A 14337-nucleotide genomic window follows, 5' to 3' on the forward strand; every position below is an offset into this window, starting at 1 on the left:
ATTTGCCAAGAAATGCTCTTTGCTCCCGTTCCATCCAACAAAATGGTTGAGTGCTGGCATCGTGCAGGATGGGGGTGTGCGACCATTGGAATTCACAAAGAAGCAGAAGCAACTCAGTTTGTGGTGCAAGAAAATTTTATTGAATTGAAAGAATACTGAGAAGGAAGGAGCTGAAGGAATCAGGCGTGAGGTAGAAGCAGAGAGGCCACCAGCCAAGGTGCTTTGGTTGCAGGAGGTGTTGCCAGAGGCCAGAGGTGGTGGTGTCAGGGGTGGTGCTGAGGGCCCTTAGCAGATGTAGCCGCCCCTTCTGCCATAGCAGCCCAGGCCTCCCAGGCCGTAGCCAAGGCCAAAGCCAAATCCGCCAGAGATGGGCTGTCCCTGGGCATTGAGCTCAGTGCCCAGAGCAGCAGAGGAGGTGGATCCGACGGCGGTGTTCTGGGGGAAGGAGGTCATGATGGGTCCTGGCAGGGTGACCAGCACAGGGGAAGGGTTGATGATGACGTGGGAATCCTGGCATTGCAGGGCACAGGGCTCGTTGCAGCTGTTGGCCAGTGGGGTGGGTCCGCAGGGACTGCAGATGTTATTGCAGGCCATGGGTGTGGTGTGGAGGGTGCCTGGAAGAGAGGAGATTGAGGAAGGGAGAAGTGTTGGGGATGCAAGGAGCGAAGTGTCAGCAGGGTGATGGAGTGTGGAGGCTGTTGTGGGGATGTGTGATGGCTGCCGAGGCTGGGGCTGAGCTGGCTGGAAGAGAAGGGCCAGGGATGCAGGAGCAGGAGGTTCAGGGGCTTTGAGACTCACCTGGTTGTTGGCAGGAGCAGGAGGAGAAGTTGTCAGGAGAAGCGTGTGAGGGAGAGAGGCTCTGGGCCGGCTTTTATGCTGGTCATGGAGGGGCGGGACAGCCTTGTCCCATGGCCTTGGGGCATTTGGCAGGCCACAGTTCCTGGTTGTCTCAGAGTGGTGAGTCCTGAGGTGGGGAGTGTTTTGCATCCCACAACTCAGCACTGTCACGTCGTGCTCTTGAGTCTGTGTCCGTCTGACCTTGGTGGCAGCTTTTGAATGCAAGTGTTAGAGACCAAGGGCTGTTGATGATGATGTGTTTTGTGGAGGGCTGTAGAGGTGACCAAAGCTCTGGACAGTGGGGTGTCAACAGTGAAGTCAGTCCCTGGCCCAGGTGTTCTGTGGTTTATGAGTGTCTTGTGGAGAGGGTTCTCATTCCCCCACGGCCACATCAGGCTCATCTGGGCTTTGCAGCTCTTCTGCGGATGATGACTGTCCCTTTGCATCAGTTTTTCTCCCTCCCTGTCCTGTTCCCTACACTCTAAACCTGTCTGTATGCCGGGTCTTTTCTGCTGGATATGGGCAACCAATCCCTGGAATTTGGGGATTCCTTTTATGCTCTGCAATGCCTTGTGTGGAGTGTTCATCTCAGCTGGCTCCGGCTGGGTCATATTGTGGGGTCTGATTGCTGGGCTCTGAGTGAAACCCATAAAGGAAAACTGGTGCTGAATAGGAAGAAGGCCTGAGGAGCAGTTGAAGGAACTGTGGACGTTTCGTTTTCAGAAAAAGTCGGTTGACCTTGTTGCTCTCCAGAGGTCCCATATCTAGAGTTATCCTATGAGTTTTGTCAGACACAGCCTTGCAAGTCCTGAGGTGGAGACAGTAGTCCTCCCCGCAGCTGTGCTGTGTCATGGCTCTTGAGCCCATGCCCATGTCACCTTGGTGTCAGCTTTAATTTGAGACTTGATATTTGGTAGCATTTTCCCAGATGATGTCTGTCAGGGAAAGCAGAATACACAACAAAAGCCCAAGAAAAATATGGATGTCATCAGTGAGGTCATTCTGTGTCAATTGTGTGGGTTTATTTGTGGGTGTGTTGTGAAGAGGGGCCCCATTGCACCACAGCCATGTCAGGCTGGTGTGGCCTTTGCAGCTGCGCTGTGCATGAGGAGCTGCCCCTTCCATTGCGGTCATTCCTCCTTTAAAGTGTGAGTCTTGGAAACCAAGGTCTGGTGTTGATGGTGAAAGGACTGAAGATGTGAGCAATATTTTGGAGAGGTGGAGTGTCATCAGTGAGGCCAGCCTGTGGAACTCATGGTTTTGTGTTTGTGAGTGAGTTTTGAAGAGGGGCCCAAAACTATGCCAGGTCAGCCTGGCTGGTCTGGGCTTTGCATGTGTGTCAGGTGTGAGCACCTGGACTCTTCCCTTCCATGTGGGCAGTAGGAGAGTTGAGTTGCTTCCTCAGTGAGCTGGCAGATGATGGAGTCTCTGAGGCCCCACTTGGCTCTTCCACAAGTGAGAAGGACCTCGAGACTAAGGGTTAAAGGAATCTGCCGCATTTCAAGAGTGGAAAATGAGAAGTTCTGCATCTGGACAGCAACAGCACTTGGCCACTGGGTGCTGCGGTGGGCAGAGAGTCTGAAAAGTGGCTTTTCTAAGCAGGACCCTGTGGTGCGGGTGGAGAAATGAGAATCCCGAAGGTTGCAGTGGGGCTTTATTTTAGTGGGGTGTCAGCTGTGTCCAAGACAGATTTCAGATAATTTTCAGCATGTAGTCCTGAGGGGTGGCCCTTCCTGTGTTTGGAGCACTGGTGAAATCCCATGTGGAGTGGTGTAACCAGTGAGGGGCTGGAGAACCTTTGCTGGAGGAGAGACTGAGAGAGCTGGGACTCTGAGGAGACGAGGCTGGACAGGGGGCTGTCACGAGTGTGTGGGAGCCCAGCTGTTGTCAGCACTGCACACATGAAGGGAAAGGAGGGATGTGCACAAGTGAAAATAGCTGGAATTCCATGGGCAAAGGAAGGAAGAATTTTTCAGTGTGGAAGGTCGCTGAGTGTAAGAGACAATGTGGTTCCTCTTCTTGGAGATCCAAAATGAAACTGGCCGTAATCCTCGAAATCCTGCTCCTGATGCACCTGCTTGAGCAAGGGAAACATTAGGTCTCTGGAGTTCCTGCCCAACTGCATGATGTTATTTCTCTGTTCACTTGGAGGAATCAAGAGAGCTGCTGAGGAGAGAATTCTTGAAGTCTGTGCTGGCATAGAGTGACATTGACAGAGCTGTGCCCAGGACAGAGTTCTTGTATCAAAGCTTTCGGTAGATGAGAGGTTGGCCTTGTGTCATGTTTGGGAAGGTGCCCCCCCTCTGCCCTGTTTCCCATGTCAGCGTTGGTTGTTGCTGGTGGGGACATATTTGCTAAGAAATGCTCTTTGCTCCCGTTCCATCCAACAAAATGGTTGAGTGCTGGCATCGTGCAGGATGGGGGTGTGCGACCATTGGAATTCACAAAGAAGAGGAAGCAACTCAGTTTGTGGTGCAAGAAAATTTTATTGAATTGAAAGAATACTGAGAAGGAAGGAGCTGAAGGAATCAGGCGTGAGGTAGAAGCAGAGAGGCCACCAGCCAAGGTGCTTTGCTTGCAGGAGGTGTTGCCAGAGGCCAGAGCCGGTGGTGTCCGGGGTGGTGCAGAGGGCCCTTAGCAGATGTAGCCGCCCCTTCTGCCATAGCAGCCCAGGCCTCCCAGGCCGTAGCCAAGGCCAAAGCCAAATCCGCCAGAGATGGGCTGTCCCTGGGCATTGAGCTCAGTGCCCAGAGCAGCGGAGGAGGTGGATCCGACGGCGGTGTTCTGGGGGAAGGAGGTCATGATGGGTCCTGGCAGGGTGACCAGCACAGGGGAAGGGTTGATGATGACGCTGGAGTTCTGGCATTGCAGGGCACAGGGCTCGTTGCAGCTGTTGGCCAGCGGGGTGGGTCCGCAGGGACTGCAGATGTTGTTGCAGGCCATGGCTGTGGTGTGAAGGGTGCCTGGAAGAAGGAGGTGGTAAAGGCAGGGAATGGAAATGGGACAAGGGGCAGTGTTAGAATGTGGAGGCTGCTGTGGGTCCATGGGGAGGCATGAGGGCTGCAGTGGCTGGGGTTGAGCGTGCTGAGAGAAAGGGGCTAGGGGTGCAGGAGCAGGAGGATCAGGGGCTTGAGGCTCACCTGGTTGTTGGCAGGATCAGGAGGAGAAGCGTGTGAGGGAGAGAGGCTCTGGGCCGGCTTTTATGCTGGTGCTGGAGGGGCGGGACATCCTTGTCCCATGGCTTTGGGGCATTTTGCAGGCCTTGTGAGTGCTGAGGTGGGGAGTGTTTTCCATCCCACACCTCTGCAGTGTCATGTCCTGCTCTTGAGGACGTGGCCTTGGCGGCAGCTTTTAAATGCAGGAATTAGAGACCAAAGGCTGCTGTTAGTGCTGTTCCTCTGGGACGGCTGTAGACATGACCAAAGCTTTGGAGAAGTGGGATGTCATCATTGTGGCAGTGGTGTGCTGTGGTTTTGTGGGTGGGTGGTGAAGAGGGGCCTCATTCAGCCACAGCCACGTCAGGCTCATTTGGGCTTTGCAGCTCTTCTGGGAGTGACAAGTGACAGGTCCCATTCCATCACATTTTCTGTTTCCCTACCATGTTGCAAAATCCCAAAACATCTCTGTATTTCAGGCCATTCCCACTGGATATCGGAAAGAAATTCCTGTGCTTTAGGGATGCCTCCCATACTCCCCAGGGTCTTCTGTTGGTTCATGCATAGCTGGTAAAGGATTAGAAGAAGGCGTGTGAGGAGCAGCTGCTGGAACTACAGACATTCACTTTTCAGGAAAAGAGTTTTGTCCTTGTTACTCTCTTGAGGTCATAGAATGGAAGTCATAATGTCAGTTTTGTCTGACACAGCCTTGCAAGTCATGATGTGAGGAGTGTTTTCTTGCACAGAACTCTGCAGTGTCATGTCCTGCTCTTGAGGAAGTGTCCATTTGACCTTGGTGGCAGCTTTTAAGTGAGAGCTGGTATTTGGGAGGATGTGTTTGGAAGATGCGTGTCAGAAAAACCAGAATATACAACAAGAGCGTAAGAAAAATGTGGGTGTCATCAGTGAGGTCATTCTGTGTCAATTGTGTGGGTTTTTTTGTGGGTGTGTTGTGAAGAGGGGCCCCATTCCACCACAGCCATGTCAGGCTGGTGTGGCCTTTGCAGCTGTGCTGTGCATGAGGAGCTGCCCCTTCCATCACAGTCATTCCTCCTTGAAAGCGCGAATCTTGGAAACCAAAGTCTGGTGTTGATGGTGAAAGGAGTGAAGATGTGAGCAATATTTTGGAGAGGTGGAGTGTCATCAGTGAGGCCAGCCTGTGGAACTCATGGTTTTGTGTTTGTGGGTGAGTTGTGAAGAGGGGCCCAAAACTATGCCTGGTCCGTCCGGCTGGTCTGGGCTTTGCATGTGTGTCAGGTGTGAGCACCTGGACTCTTCCATTCCATGTGGGCAGTAGGAGAGTTGAGTTGCCTCCTCAGTGAGCTGGCAGATGATGGAGTCTCTGAGGCCTCGCTTGGCTGTTCCACAAGTGAGAAGGACCTTGAGACTAAGGGTGAATGGAATCTCCCGCATTTCAAGAGTGGAAAATGTGAAGTTCTGCATCTGGACAGCAACAGCACTTGGCCACTGGGTCATGCTGTGGGCAGAGAGTCTGAAAAGTGGCTTTTCTAAGCAGGACCCTGTGGTGCGGGTGGAGAGCAGAGAAACCAGAAGGTTGCAGTGGGGCTTTATTTTAGTGGGGCGTCAGCTGTGTCCAAGACAGATTTCAGATAATTTTCAGCATGTAGTCCTGAGGGGTGGCCCTTCCTGTGTTTGGAGCACTGGTGAAATCCCATGTGGAGTGGCGTGAACAGTGAGGGGCTGGAGAACCTTTGCTAGAGGAGAGACTGCGAGAGCTGGGACTCTGAGGAGACAAGGCTGGACAGGGGGCTGTCACGAGTGTGTGGGAGCCCAGCTGTTGTCAGCACTGCACAGTTGAAGGGAAAGGAGGGATGTGCACAAGTGAAAATAGCTGGAATTCCATGGGCAAAGGAAGGAAGAATGTTTCAGTGTGGATGGTCGCTGAGTGTAAGAGACAGTGTGGTTCCTCTTCTTGGAGATCCAAAATGAAACTGGCCATAATCCTTGAAATCCTGCTCCTGCTGGATCTGCTTGAGTGAGGGGGATGGAAGCACTTGCTCTCCGTATTTCCTCCCAAGTTGGTGTAATTGTTGCCCTGTTCACTTGGAGGGCTCAAGAGAGCTGCTGGGGAGAATTTTTGAAGTCTCTGCTGGCCGAGAGTGACATTGACAGAGCTGTGGCTAGGACAGAGTTCTTGTATCAAAGCTTTTGGTAGATGAGAGGTTGGCCTTGTGTCATGTTTGGGAAGGTGCCCCCCCTCTGCCCTGTTTCCCATGTCAGCGTTGGTTGTTGCTGGTGGGGACATATTTGCTAAAAATGCTCTTTGCTCCCGTTCCATCCAACAAAATGGTTGAGTGCTGGCATCGTGCAGGATGGGGGTGTGCGACCATTGGAATTCACAAAGAAGAGGAAGCAACTCAGTTTGTGGTGCAAGAAAATTTTATTGAATTGAAAGAATACTGAGAAGGAAGGAGCTTAATGAATCAGGCGTGAGGTAGAAGCAGAGAGGCCACCAGCCAAGGTGCTTTGGTTGCAGGAGGTGTTGTCAGAGGCCAGAGGTGGTGGTGTCAGGGGTGGTGCTGAGGGCCCTTAGCAGATGTAGCCGCCCCTTCTGCCATAGCAGCCCAGGCCTCCCAGGCCGTAGCCAAGGCCAAAGCCAAATCCGCCAGAGATGGGCTGTCCCTGGGCATTGAGCTCAGTGCCCAGAGCAGCGGAGGAGGTGGATCCAACGGCAGTGTTCTGGGGGAAGGAGCTCATGATGGGTCCTGGCAGGGTGACCAGCACAGGGGAAGGGTTGATGATGACGTGGGAATCCTGGCATTGCAGGGCACAGGGCTCGTTGCAGCTGTTGGCCAGCGGGGTGGGTCCGCAGGGACGGCAGATGTTATTGCAGGCCATGGGTGTGGTGTGGAGGGTGCCTGGAAGAGACGGGATTGAGGAAGGATTAATTGTTGGGGATGCAAGGAGCAAAGTGTCAGCAGGAAGAGGGAGTGTGGAGGCTGTTGTGTAGCTGTGGGGAGGTGTGAGGGCTGCAGAGGCTGGGGCTGAGCCGGCTGCAAGAGAGGGTCCAGGGATGCAGGATCAGGAGGATGAGGGCTTGAGACTCACCTGGTTGCTGGCAAGAGCAGGAGGAGAAGGCGTCAGGAGAAGTGCGTGAGGGAGAGAGGCTCTGGGCCGGCTTTTATGCTGGTCCTGGAGGGGCGGGACAGCCTTGTCCCATGGCCTTGGGGCATTTTGCAGGCCACAGTTCCTGGTTGAATCAGAGTGGTGAGTCCTGATGTGGGGAGTGTTTCCCAACCCACAACTCTGCAGTGTCACGTCCTGCTCTTGATTTTGTGTCCGTCTGACCTTGGCGGAAGCTTTTAAATGCAAGTATAAGAGACCAAGGTCTGTTGATGATGATGTTTTTTTGCGGTGGGCTGTGGATGTGACCAGAGCTTTGGACAGTGGGGTGTCAACATTGAAGTCACCCCCTGGCCATGGTGTGCTGTGGTTTATGAGTGTCTTGTGGAGAGGGTCCTCATTCCCCTAGAGCCACATCAGGCTCACCTGGGCTTTGCAGCTCTCCTGGGATGATGGGTGTCCCCTTCTATCACATGCTCTCCCTCCCTGTCCCTTTGCCAACATTCTAAAGCTGTCTGTATGCCAGGACTTTCCTGTTGGATATGGGAGAACAATCTCTGTGATGCCTCCCCTGGTGTCCAATGTCTTGTGTTGGTTCATCCCTAGCGCTCATCTCAACTGGGCCCAGCAAGGTCACACTGGGGGGTCCCATTTCTGAGCTCTGAGTGAAACCTAGAAAGAAAAACTGATGAAGGATAAGGAGAAGACGTGAGGAGCAGTTGATGGAACTGTGGATATTCCCTTTACAGCAAAAATGGTTGACCTTGTTACTCTGTCAAGGTACCTGAATGGAAATTGTGGCATTGGTTTTTGTCCATGTGGCATGGACATGTGAGTCTTGGTGTGTGGACTTTTTTGCACGCACAATCTTTCAGTGTCATGCCATGCTCCTTAGGCTGTGTGCGTCTGAACTTGGTGTCAGCTTTTATGTGCGAGCTGGTATTTGGGAGGATTTGCTTGGCAAGATGTGTGTCAGAGAAACCAAAATATACAAGAAAAGCCCAAGGAATTATATGGGTGTCATCAATGAGGTTTTTGTGGCTCTTGTGTAGTTTAATTTGTGTATGTGCTGTGAATATGGGCCCCATTCCGCCGCAGCCAGGTGAGGCTGGTGTGGGCTTTGCAGCTGTGCTGTGCATGAGGAGCTGCCCCTTCCATCACTGTCATTCCTCTTTTCAAGTGTGAGTATTGGAAACCAAAGGCTGTGTTGATGGTACATGTCAAAGGGGACTTGAAGACATCACCAAGATTTGGAGAGGTGTGGTGTCATCAGTGAGGTCAGCCTGTAGAACTCATGGTTTAGGGTCTGTAGGTGTGTTGTGAAGAGGATACCCAAAGTATCCCAGGTCAGTCAGGCAGGTCTGGGCTTTGCATGTGTGCCAGGTGTGAGTGCCTGGACTATTCTATTCTATGTCAGCAGTGGGAAAGTTGCCCCTTCAGCGAGCTTCAGGTTATGGAGTGGCTGAGTCGCTACTTGGCTGTTCCTTCACTCAGAAAGACCTCAAGTCTAAGGGTTAAAGCAATCTCCCAAATTTCAAGCAAGGGAAATGTAAAGTTGTGCATCTGGAGAGAAGTGGCCCTAGGCCCTGGATAATGATGTGGGCAGAGACTCTGAAAAGTGGCTTTTGTGAGCAGGAGCCTGTGGTGCTGATCAAGAACAGGGAGAGCAGGAGGTTGCAGTGGGACATTAATAAAATTGGTGTCACGTGTATCAAAGACAGATTTCAGAAAATTGTTGTCATGAAATCAGGAGAGGTGGCCCTTCCTCTCTTTAGAGCACAGGTGAGTTCCCACATGGGATGCTGTGGACAGTTCTGGCCTTGACAGGTTAGGAGGCACAAGGGGTAGTGGACAAAGACCAGTTGAGGGCCCCCAGATACTTAAGGGCCTGGTGGATCTTTGCTAGAGGAGAGATTGAGAGAGGTGGGACTCTGAGGAGACAAGGATGGGCAAGAGTGACACGAGTGTTGGGGAGCCCAGCTGTTGTCAGCACTGCACACCTGAAAAGAAGGGAGGGATGTGCACAAGTGCAAATAGCTGGAATTCCATGGGCCAAGGAAGCAAGAATTCTTCAGTATGTATGGATGGTCCCAGAGTATAAGAGACAATGTGGTTCCTCTTCTTGGAGATCCAAAATGAAACTGGCCATAATCCTAGAAATCCTGCTCCTGCTGGATCTGCTTGAACAAGGGGGATGAAGTAGAGGCACTCTGCAGTTCCTGCCCTAATACAGGATGTTATTTTTCTGGTAATGGGGAGGACTCATGAGTGCTGCTGGGGAGAGAATTCTTCAAGTGTGTGCTGGCATAGAGTGACTTTGTCAGAGCAGTGGCCAGGAGAGAATTGTTGTGTCAGAGCCTTTGGTAGATGAGGGGATGGCCTTGTGTCACGTTCGGGAAGGTGCCCCCCCTCTGCCCTGTTTCCCATGTCAGCGTTGGTTGTTGCTGGAGGGGACATGTATGCTAAGAAATGTTCTTTGCTCCCGTTCCATCCAACAAAATGGTTGAGTGCTGGCATTGCACAGGGTGGGGGTGTGCGACCATTGGAATTCACAAAGAAGCGGAAGCAACTCAGTTTGTGGTGCAAGAAAATTTTATTGAATTGAAAGAATACTGAGAAGGAAGGAGCTGAAGGAATCAGGCGTGAGGTAGAAGCAGAGAGGCCACCAGCCAAGGTGCTTTGGTTGCAGGAGGTGTTGCCAGAGGCCAGAGCTGGTGGTGTCAGGGGTGGTACTGAGGGCCCTTAGCAGATGTAGCCGCCCCTTCTGCCATAGCAGCCCAGGCCTCCCAGGCCGTAGCCAAGGCCAAAGCCAAATCCGCCAGAGATGGGCTGTCCCTGGGCATTGAGCTCAGTGCCCAGAGCAGCGGAGGAGGTGGATCCGACGGCGGTGTTCTGGGGGAAGGAGGTCATGATGGGTCCTGGCAGGGTGACCAGCACAGGGGAAGGGTTGATGATGACGCGGGAATCCTGGCATTGCAGGGCACAGGGCTCGTTGCAGCTGTTGGCCAGCGGGGTGGGTCCGCAGGGACTGCAGATGTTGTTGCAGGCCATGAGTGTGGAGTATCTCTGGAGGAAAGATGGGTGAGGGAGGTTAGACCCATAGGTGTGCACGGGGTGAAGTGTCAGCAGGGTGAGGGAGTGTGTAGGCCGCTGAGGGACTGTGGGGCAGCATGAGGTCTGGAAAGGCTGGGGCGAGTGAGCTGGAAGAGAAGGTCCAGGGTTGCAGGGTCAGGAGGGTCAGGGGCTTGAGGCTTACCTCGTTGTCAGCAAGAGCCAGAGAATGTATGAGGAGATGTGTGTGAGGGAGAGAGGCTCTGGGCCGGCTTTTATGCTGGTCCTGGAGGGGCGGGACAGCCTTGTCCCATGGCCTTGGGGCATTTTGCAGGCCACAGTTCCTGGTTGTCTCAGAGTGGTGAATCCTGAGGTGGGGAGTGTTTTACATTCCGCAATTGTGCTGTGTCATGTCCTACTTTTGAGTCTGTGTCCATCTGACCTTGGCAGCTTTTAAATGCAAGTATTAGAGACCAAGGTCTGTTGATGATGATGTTTTTTGTGGAATTCTGTAGAGGTGACCAAAGGTTTGGACAGTGAGTGTCAACAGTGAAGTCAATCCCTGGCCCTGGTGTTCTGTGGTTTGTGGGTGTCTTGTGGAGAGGGTTCTCATTCCCCCACAGCCTCATCAGTCTCATCTGGGCTTTGCAATTCATCTGGGCTTTGCAAGTGTCTCTTTCCACCACGTTCCCTCCCTTCCTGTCCCATTGCCTACATTCTAAACTTGTTTCTATGTCAGGTCTTTGCTGCTCGAGATGGGAGAGCAATCCCTATGGTTTGGGGACCCTTTTCAGGTCCTGCAATGTCTTGTGTTTTATTTGTCTGTAGCACTCATGTCAGCTGACCCCAGCAAGGTCACACTGTGGGGTCCCATTGCTGGACTCTGAGTGAAACCTAGAAAGGAAAACTGGTGAAGATTAGGAAGATGATATCTGTGGAGCACTTGAACGACCTGGATACCTTCATTTTTCAGAACAAAAGTGTTGACTTTTTTACTCTCTCAAGGTACCTGAATCAAAATCTTAATACCAGTTTTACCTGACCCAGCCAGGCAAGTCATGAGCTGGGGACTCTTTTGGTCCTGCAACTCTACAATTCCATGTCCTGCTCTTGTGACCGTGTCCGTCTGACCTTGGCAGCGGCTTTAAAGTGAGAGTTGGCATTTGGGAGGATTTGCTTGGAAGGTGCGTGTCAGAAAAACCAGAATGAACCACAAATGCCTGTGAAAATTGGGATGTCATCAGTGAGGTCAACCAATGGGACAGGTGTGCTTTGGTTTGTGTCTGCATTTGAGAGAGGGACCCCATTCCTTGACAGCCCTGTCAGGCTGCTCTGGCCTTTGTGGCTGTGCTGGGCATTAGGACCTGTCCCCTTCCAGGGCATTACTCCCTCCCACCTTGCCCATGGATTTCCAGGGACATTTTTTCCTGCAGACACGGCTGCGACAATTTTTTCCCTTACAAAACATTTCCGAGTGCATGTCATACAAACATATGAGGAGCAGTCAGAGTTGATTTTGGAGGACAAAATCCTGTCTTAGCCACCTCTGAGTTACCTACAGAAAAAAAAACTTATACTGTGGGTGCTGAGGGAGCCATGGCTGGTGTTGTCCTCCACCTCTTAGCAATGTCTTTGGCACTGTCTCCCTGCTTCATCATCGCAGACCATGCAAGGATGTACAGGTGGTGTAAAGGGTCAGTGAGGTGGACTGCTCTATTTATGTATAGTTTAGACAACATGACCTGGGGCATCGTGATCCAAAGGCAAGCTGGAGTCAAAGCTCCAATGAAGTAGCTCAAGAGTTCTATCCACGAGGTCACCACTTTTCAACATGCTCAAAAATGACATGAGTCAGTGTCCGCAGGCCTGGGCCCCCCGGGAGAGGAGGCTCACAGACTTAGTGAAACAAGGCCAGTTCAGGGCTACCATGATATTTAAAGGGCTGGAGGATTTTTCAGAGAGGACTGAGAGAGCTGGGACTGACAGGAGACAAAGCTGGATGTGGGGTTGTTACAAGTCAGCAAGGGCACAAGTGAGAACAGATGGAATTCCATGGGCAGAGCAGAGAAGCCTTGTTTAATGCGCTCGTGTTCTCAGAGTGGAAGATGTGCAGGAATTTCTCTGTCCAGGGAGATGAAAACCTGAAGTGTCTATGGTTCTGGAAATCCTTCTCTGGGGAGCCTTCCTTGAGCAGAGGGGATGGAAGTCCTTGCAGCGCTTCTCAAGTTTCTCTGAGAGTGGATGGTATTGTGAGTGTTTGTGTGGTTTGAGAGTTCTGATGGGAGGAGATCTTGTCAAGGCTATGCTGGCACCGAGAGGCTTTGAAGGAGCAATGAGCAGGAGAGCATTGTTGTGTCAAAGCCTTTGGTAAGGAAGGTGATGTGTTTGTATTGTGTTCTAGAAGTTCCCATTCCAACTCTGCGTCCTGCTCCAGTCATGGTTATTACTGGTGGGGTTCTACTTGTTTAGGAAGGTGTTGTGTCCCTTTGCCGTCCACCCCATGGGTGAGGGTGTGAGAGCTTTGCAATTCAAATGAAGAGAAGACATGTTTGGCTTTGATGCAGGAAAACTTTATTGAGGCAACAGAATTAAAAGACAAGGGAGAGAACTTGAAGAGATCCAGAGTGAGGTGACAGTAGAGAGACCATCAGCAAAATTGCTCTGCTTGCAGGAGGTGTTGCCAGAGGGCAGAGCTTTTGGTGTCAAGGGTGGTGCAGAGCGCCTTTAGCAGATGTAGCCGCCCCTTCTGCCATAGCAGCCCAGGCCTCCCAGGCCGTAGCCAAGGCCAAAGCCAAATCCGCCAGAGATGGGCTGTCCCTGGGCATTGAGCTCAGTGCCCAGAGCAGCGGAGGAGGTGGATCCGACGGCGGTGTTCTGGGGGAAGGAGCTCATGATGGGTCCTGGCAGGGTGACCAGCACAGGGGAAGGGTTGATGATGACGCGGGAATCCTGGCATTGCAGGGCACAGGGCTCGTTGCAGCTGTTGGCCAGCGGGGTGGGTCCGCAGGGACGGCAGATGTTGTTGCAGGCCATGGGTGTGGTGTGGAGGGTGCCTGGAAGAGAAGAGATGAAGGCTAGCCATGGGTGAGGGGGTGTGAGGGCCATTGATTCAGGAGGCTGGGAGAGAGTGGAGGCTGTTGTGGGGCTGTGGGGATGTGTGAGGGTAGCTGAGGCTGGGGCTGAGCGTGCTGGAAGAGAGGGTCCAGGGGTGCAGGTGCAGGAGGGTCAGGGCTTGAGACTCACCTGGTTGTCGGCAGAAGCAGGAGGAGAAGGCGTGAGGAGAAGTGTGTGAGGGAGAGAGGCTCTGGGCCGGCTTTTATGCTGGTTCTGGAGGGGCGGGACAGCCTTGTCCCATGGCCTTGGGGCATTTGGCAGGCCGGAGTTCCTGGTTGACTCAGAGTGGTGAGTGCTGAGGTGGGGAGTGTTTTGCATCCCACAACTCTGCAGTGTCATGTTCTGCTTTTGACTCCATGTCCATCTGACCTTGGTGGCAGCTTTTAAATGCAAGTATTAGAGATGAATGGCTGTTGATGATGATGTTTTTTGTGGAGGTTTGTAGACATGACCAGAGCTTTGGAGAGTGGGTGTCAGCAGTGAAGTCGCCCAATGTCCCATGCGTGCTGTGGTTGGTGGGTGTCTTGTGGGGTGGGTCCTCATTCCCCCACAGCCACGTCAGGCTCATCTGGGCTTTGCAGCTCTCCTGCGGAAGACGGGTTTCCCCTTCCATCCCATTCTCTCGCTTCCTGTCACATTTTCAACATTCTAAACCTGTTTTTATATCAGGCCTTTTTTACTGGAGATGGGAAATCAATCCCTGTGATTTGAGGATTCCCTTTTTGCTCTGCAATGTGTTTTGTTTTATTCATCTGTAGGGCTCATCTCAGCTGGCCCCAGCTTGGTCATAGCATGGGGTCCTATTGCTGGGCTCTGAGTGAAAGGTGAAAAGGCAAACTAGTGAAGGGTAGGAAGACGGTGTGTGAGGAGCAGTTGAAGGAGCTGGGTGCATTCAATTTTCATTACAAAAGAGTTGACCTTTTTACTCTCTCAAAGTACCTGAATGTAAAGCATAACATCAGTTTTTCCTAGCCCAGCCTGATGTGTCATGCATTGGGGACTGTTTTTGTTCCTGCAACTCTACAATTCCATGTCCTCCTCTTTGTGACCGTGTCCGTATGGCCTTGGCAGCTGCTTTAAAGTGAGAGTTGGCATT

General features: G+C 52.3%; 5 protein-coding genes across 5 annotated transcripts; all 5 read right to left on the bottom strand.

The window, feature by feature from the left end:
* Positions 1-285: 285 nt before the first annotated feature.
* On the bottom strand, positions 286-594 carry LOC119697853 (feather beta keratin-like). The gene has a single exon (XM_038129191.1). It carries the CDS (start codon positions 592-594, stop codon positions 286-288), a length of 309 nt encoding a protein of 102 aa, XP_037985119.1.
* A 2877-nt stretch (positions 595-3471) lies between these two features.
* On the bottom strand, positions 3472-3806 carry LOC119697957 (feather beta keratin-like). The gene has a single exon (XM_038129367.1). It carries the CDS (start codon positions 3778-3780, stop codon positions 3472-3474), a length of 309 nt encoding a protein of 102 aa, XP_037985295.1. The 5' UTR covers positions 3781-3806.
* A 2736-nt stretch (positions 3807-6542) lies between these two features.
* LOC119697668 (feather beta keratin-like) lies at positions 6543-6851 on the bottom strand. Its single transcript, XM_038128708.1, has one exon. The coding sequence runs from the start codon at positions 6849-6851 to the stop codon at positions 6543-6545; it is 309 nt and encodes a 102-aa protein (XP_037984636.1).
* A 2967-nt stretch (positions 6852-9818) lies between these two features.
* On the bottom strand, positions 9819-10393 carry LOC119697774 (feather beta keratin-like). Its single transcript, XM_038128997.1, has 2 exons — positions 10333-10393; positions 9819-10142 (listed from the first exon to the last, which is right to left on the bottom strand). Exon 2 carries the CDS (start codon positions 10125-10127, stop codon positions 9819-9821), a length of 309 nt encoding a protein of 102 aa, XP_037984925.1. The 5' UTR covers positions 10128-10142; positions 10333-10393.
* Positions 10394-12851: 2458 nt separating this feature from the next.
* On the bottom strand, positions 12852-13160 carry LOC119697664 (feather beta keratin-like). Its single transcript, XM_038128697.1, has one exon. It carries the CDS (start codon positions 13158-13160, stop codon positions 12852-12854), a length of 309 nt encoding a protein of 102 aa, XP_037984625.1.
* Positions 13161-14337: the final 1177 nt, after the last annotated feature.

This window comes from Motacilla alba, chromosome 2 (genome assembly GCF_015832195.1).
Source record: "Motacilla alba alba isolate MOTALB_02 chromosome 2, Motacilla_alba_V1.0_pri, whole genome shotgun sequence".
Classification (NCBI taxonomy): domain Eukaryota; kingdom Metazoa; phylum Chordata; class Aves; order Passeriformes; family Motacillidae; genus Motacilla; species Motacilla alba.

Bases quoted from the DNA above. Each gene is read 5' to 3' on its own strand.
- LOC119697664 (XM_038128697.1), bottom strand. From the start codon at position 13,160: ATGGCCTGCAACAACATCTGCCGTCCCTGCGGACCCACCCCGCTGGCC.
- LOC119697668 (XM_038128708.1), bottom strand. From the start codon at position 6,851: ATGGCCTGCAATAACATCTGCCGTCCCTGCGGACCCACCCCGCTGGCC.
- LOC119697853 (XM_038129191.1), bottom strand. From the start codon at position 594: ATGGCCTGCAATAACATCTGCAGTCCCTGCGGACCCACCCCACTGGCC.
- LOC119697957 (XM_038129367.1), bottom strand. From the start codon at position 3,780: ATGGCCTGCAACAACATCTGCAGTCCCTGCGGACCCACCCCGCTGGCC.
- LOC119697774 (XM_038128997.1), bottom strand. From the start codon at position 10,127: ATGGCCTGCAACAACATCTGCAGTCCCTGCGGACCCACCCCGCTGGCC.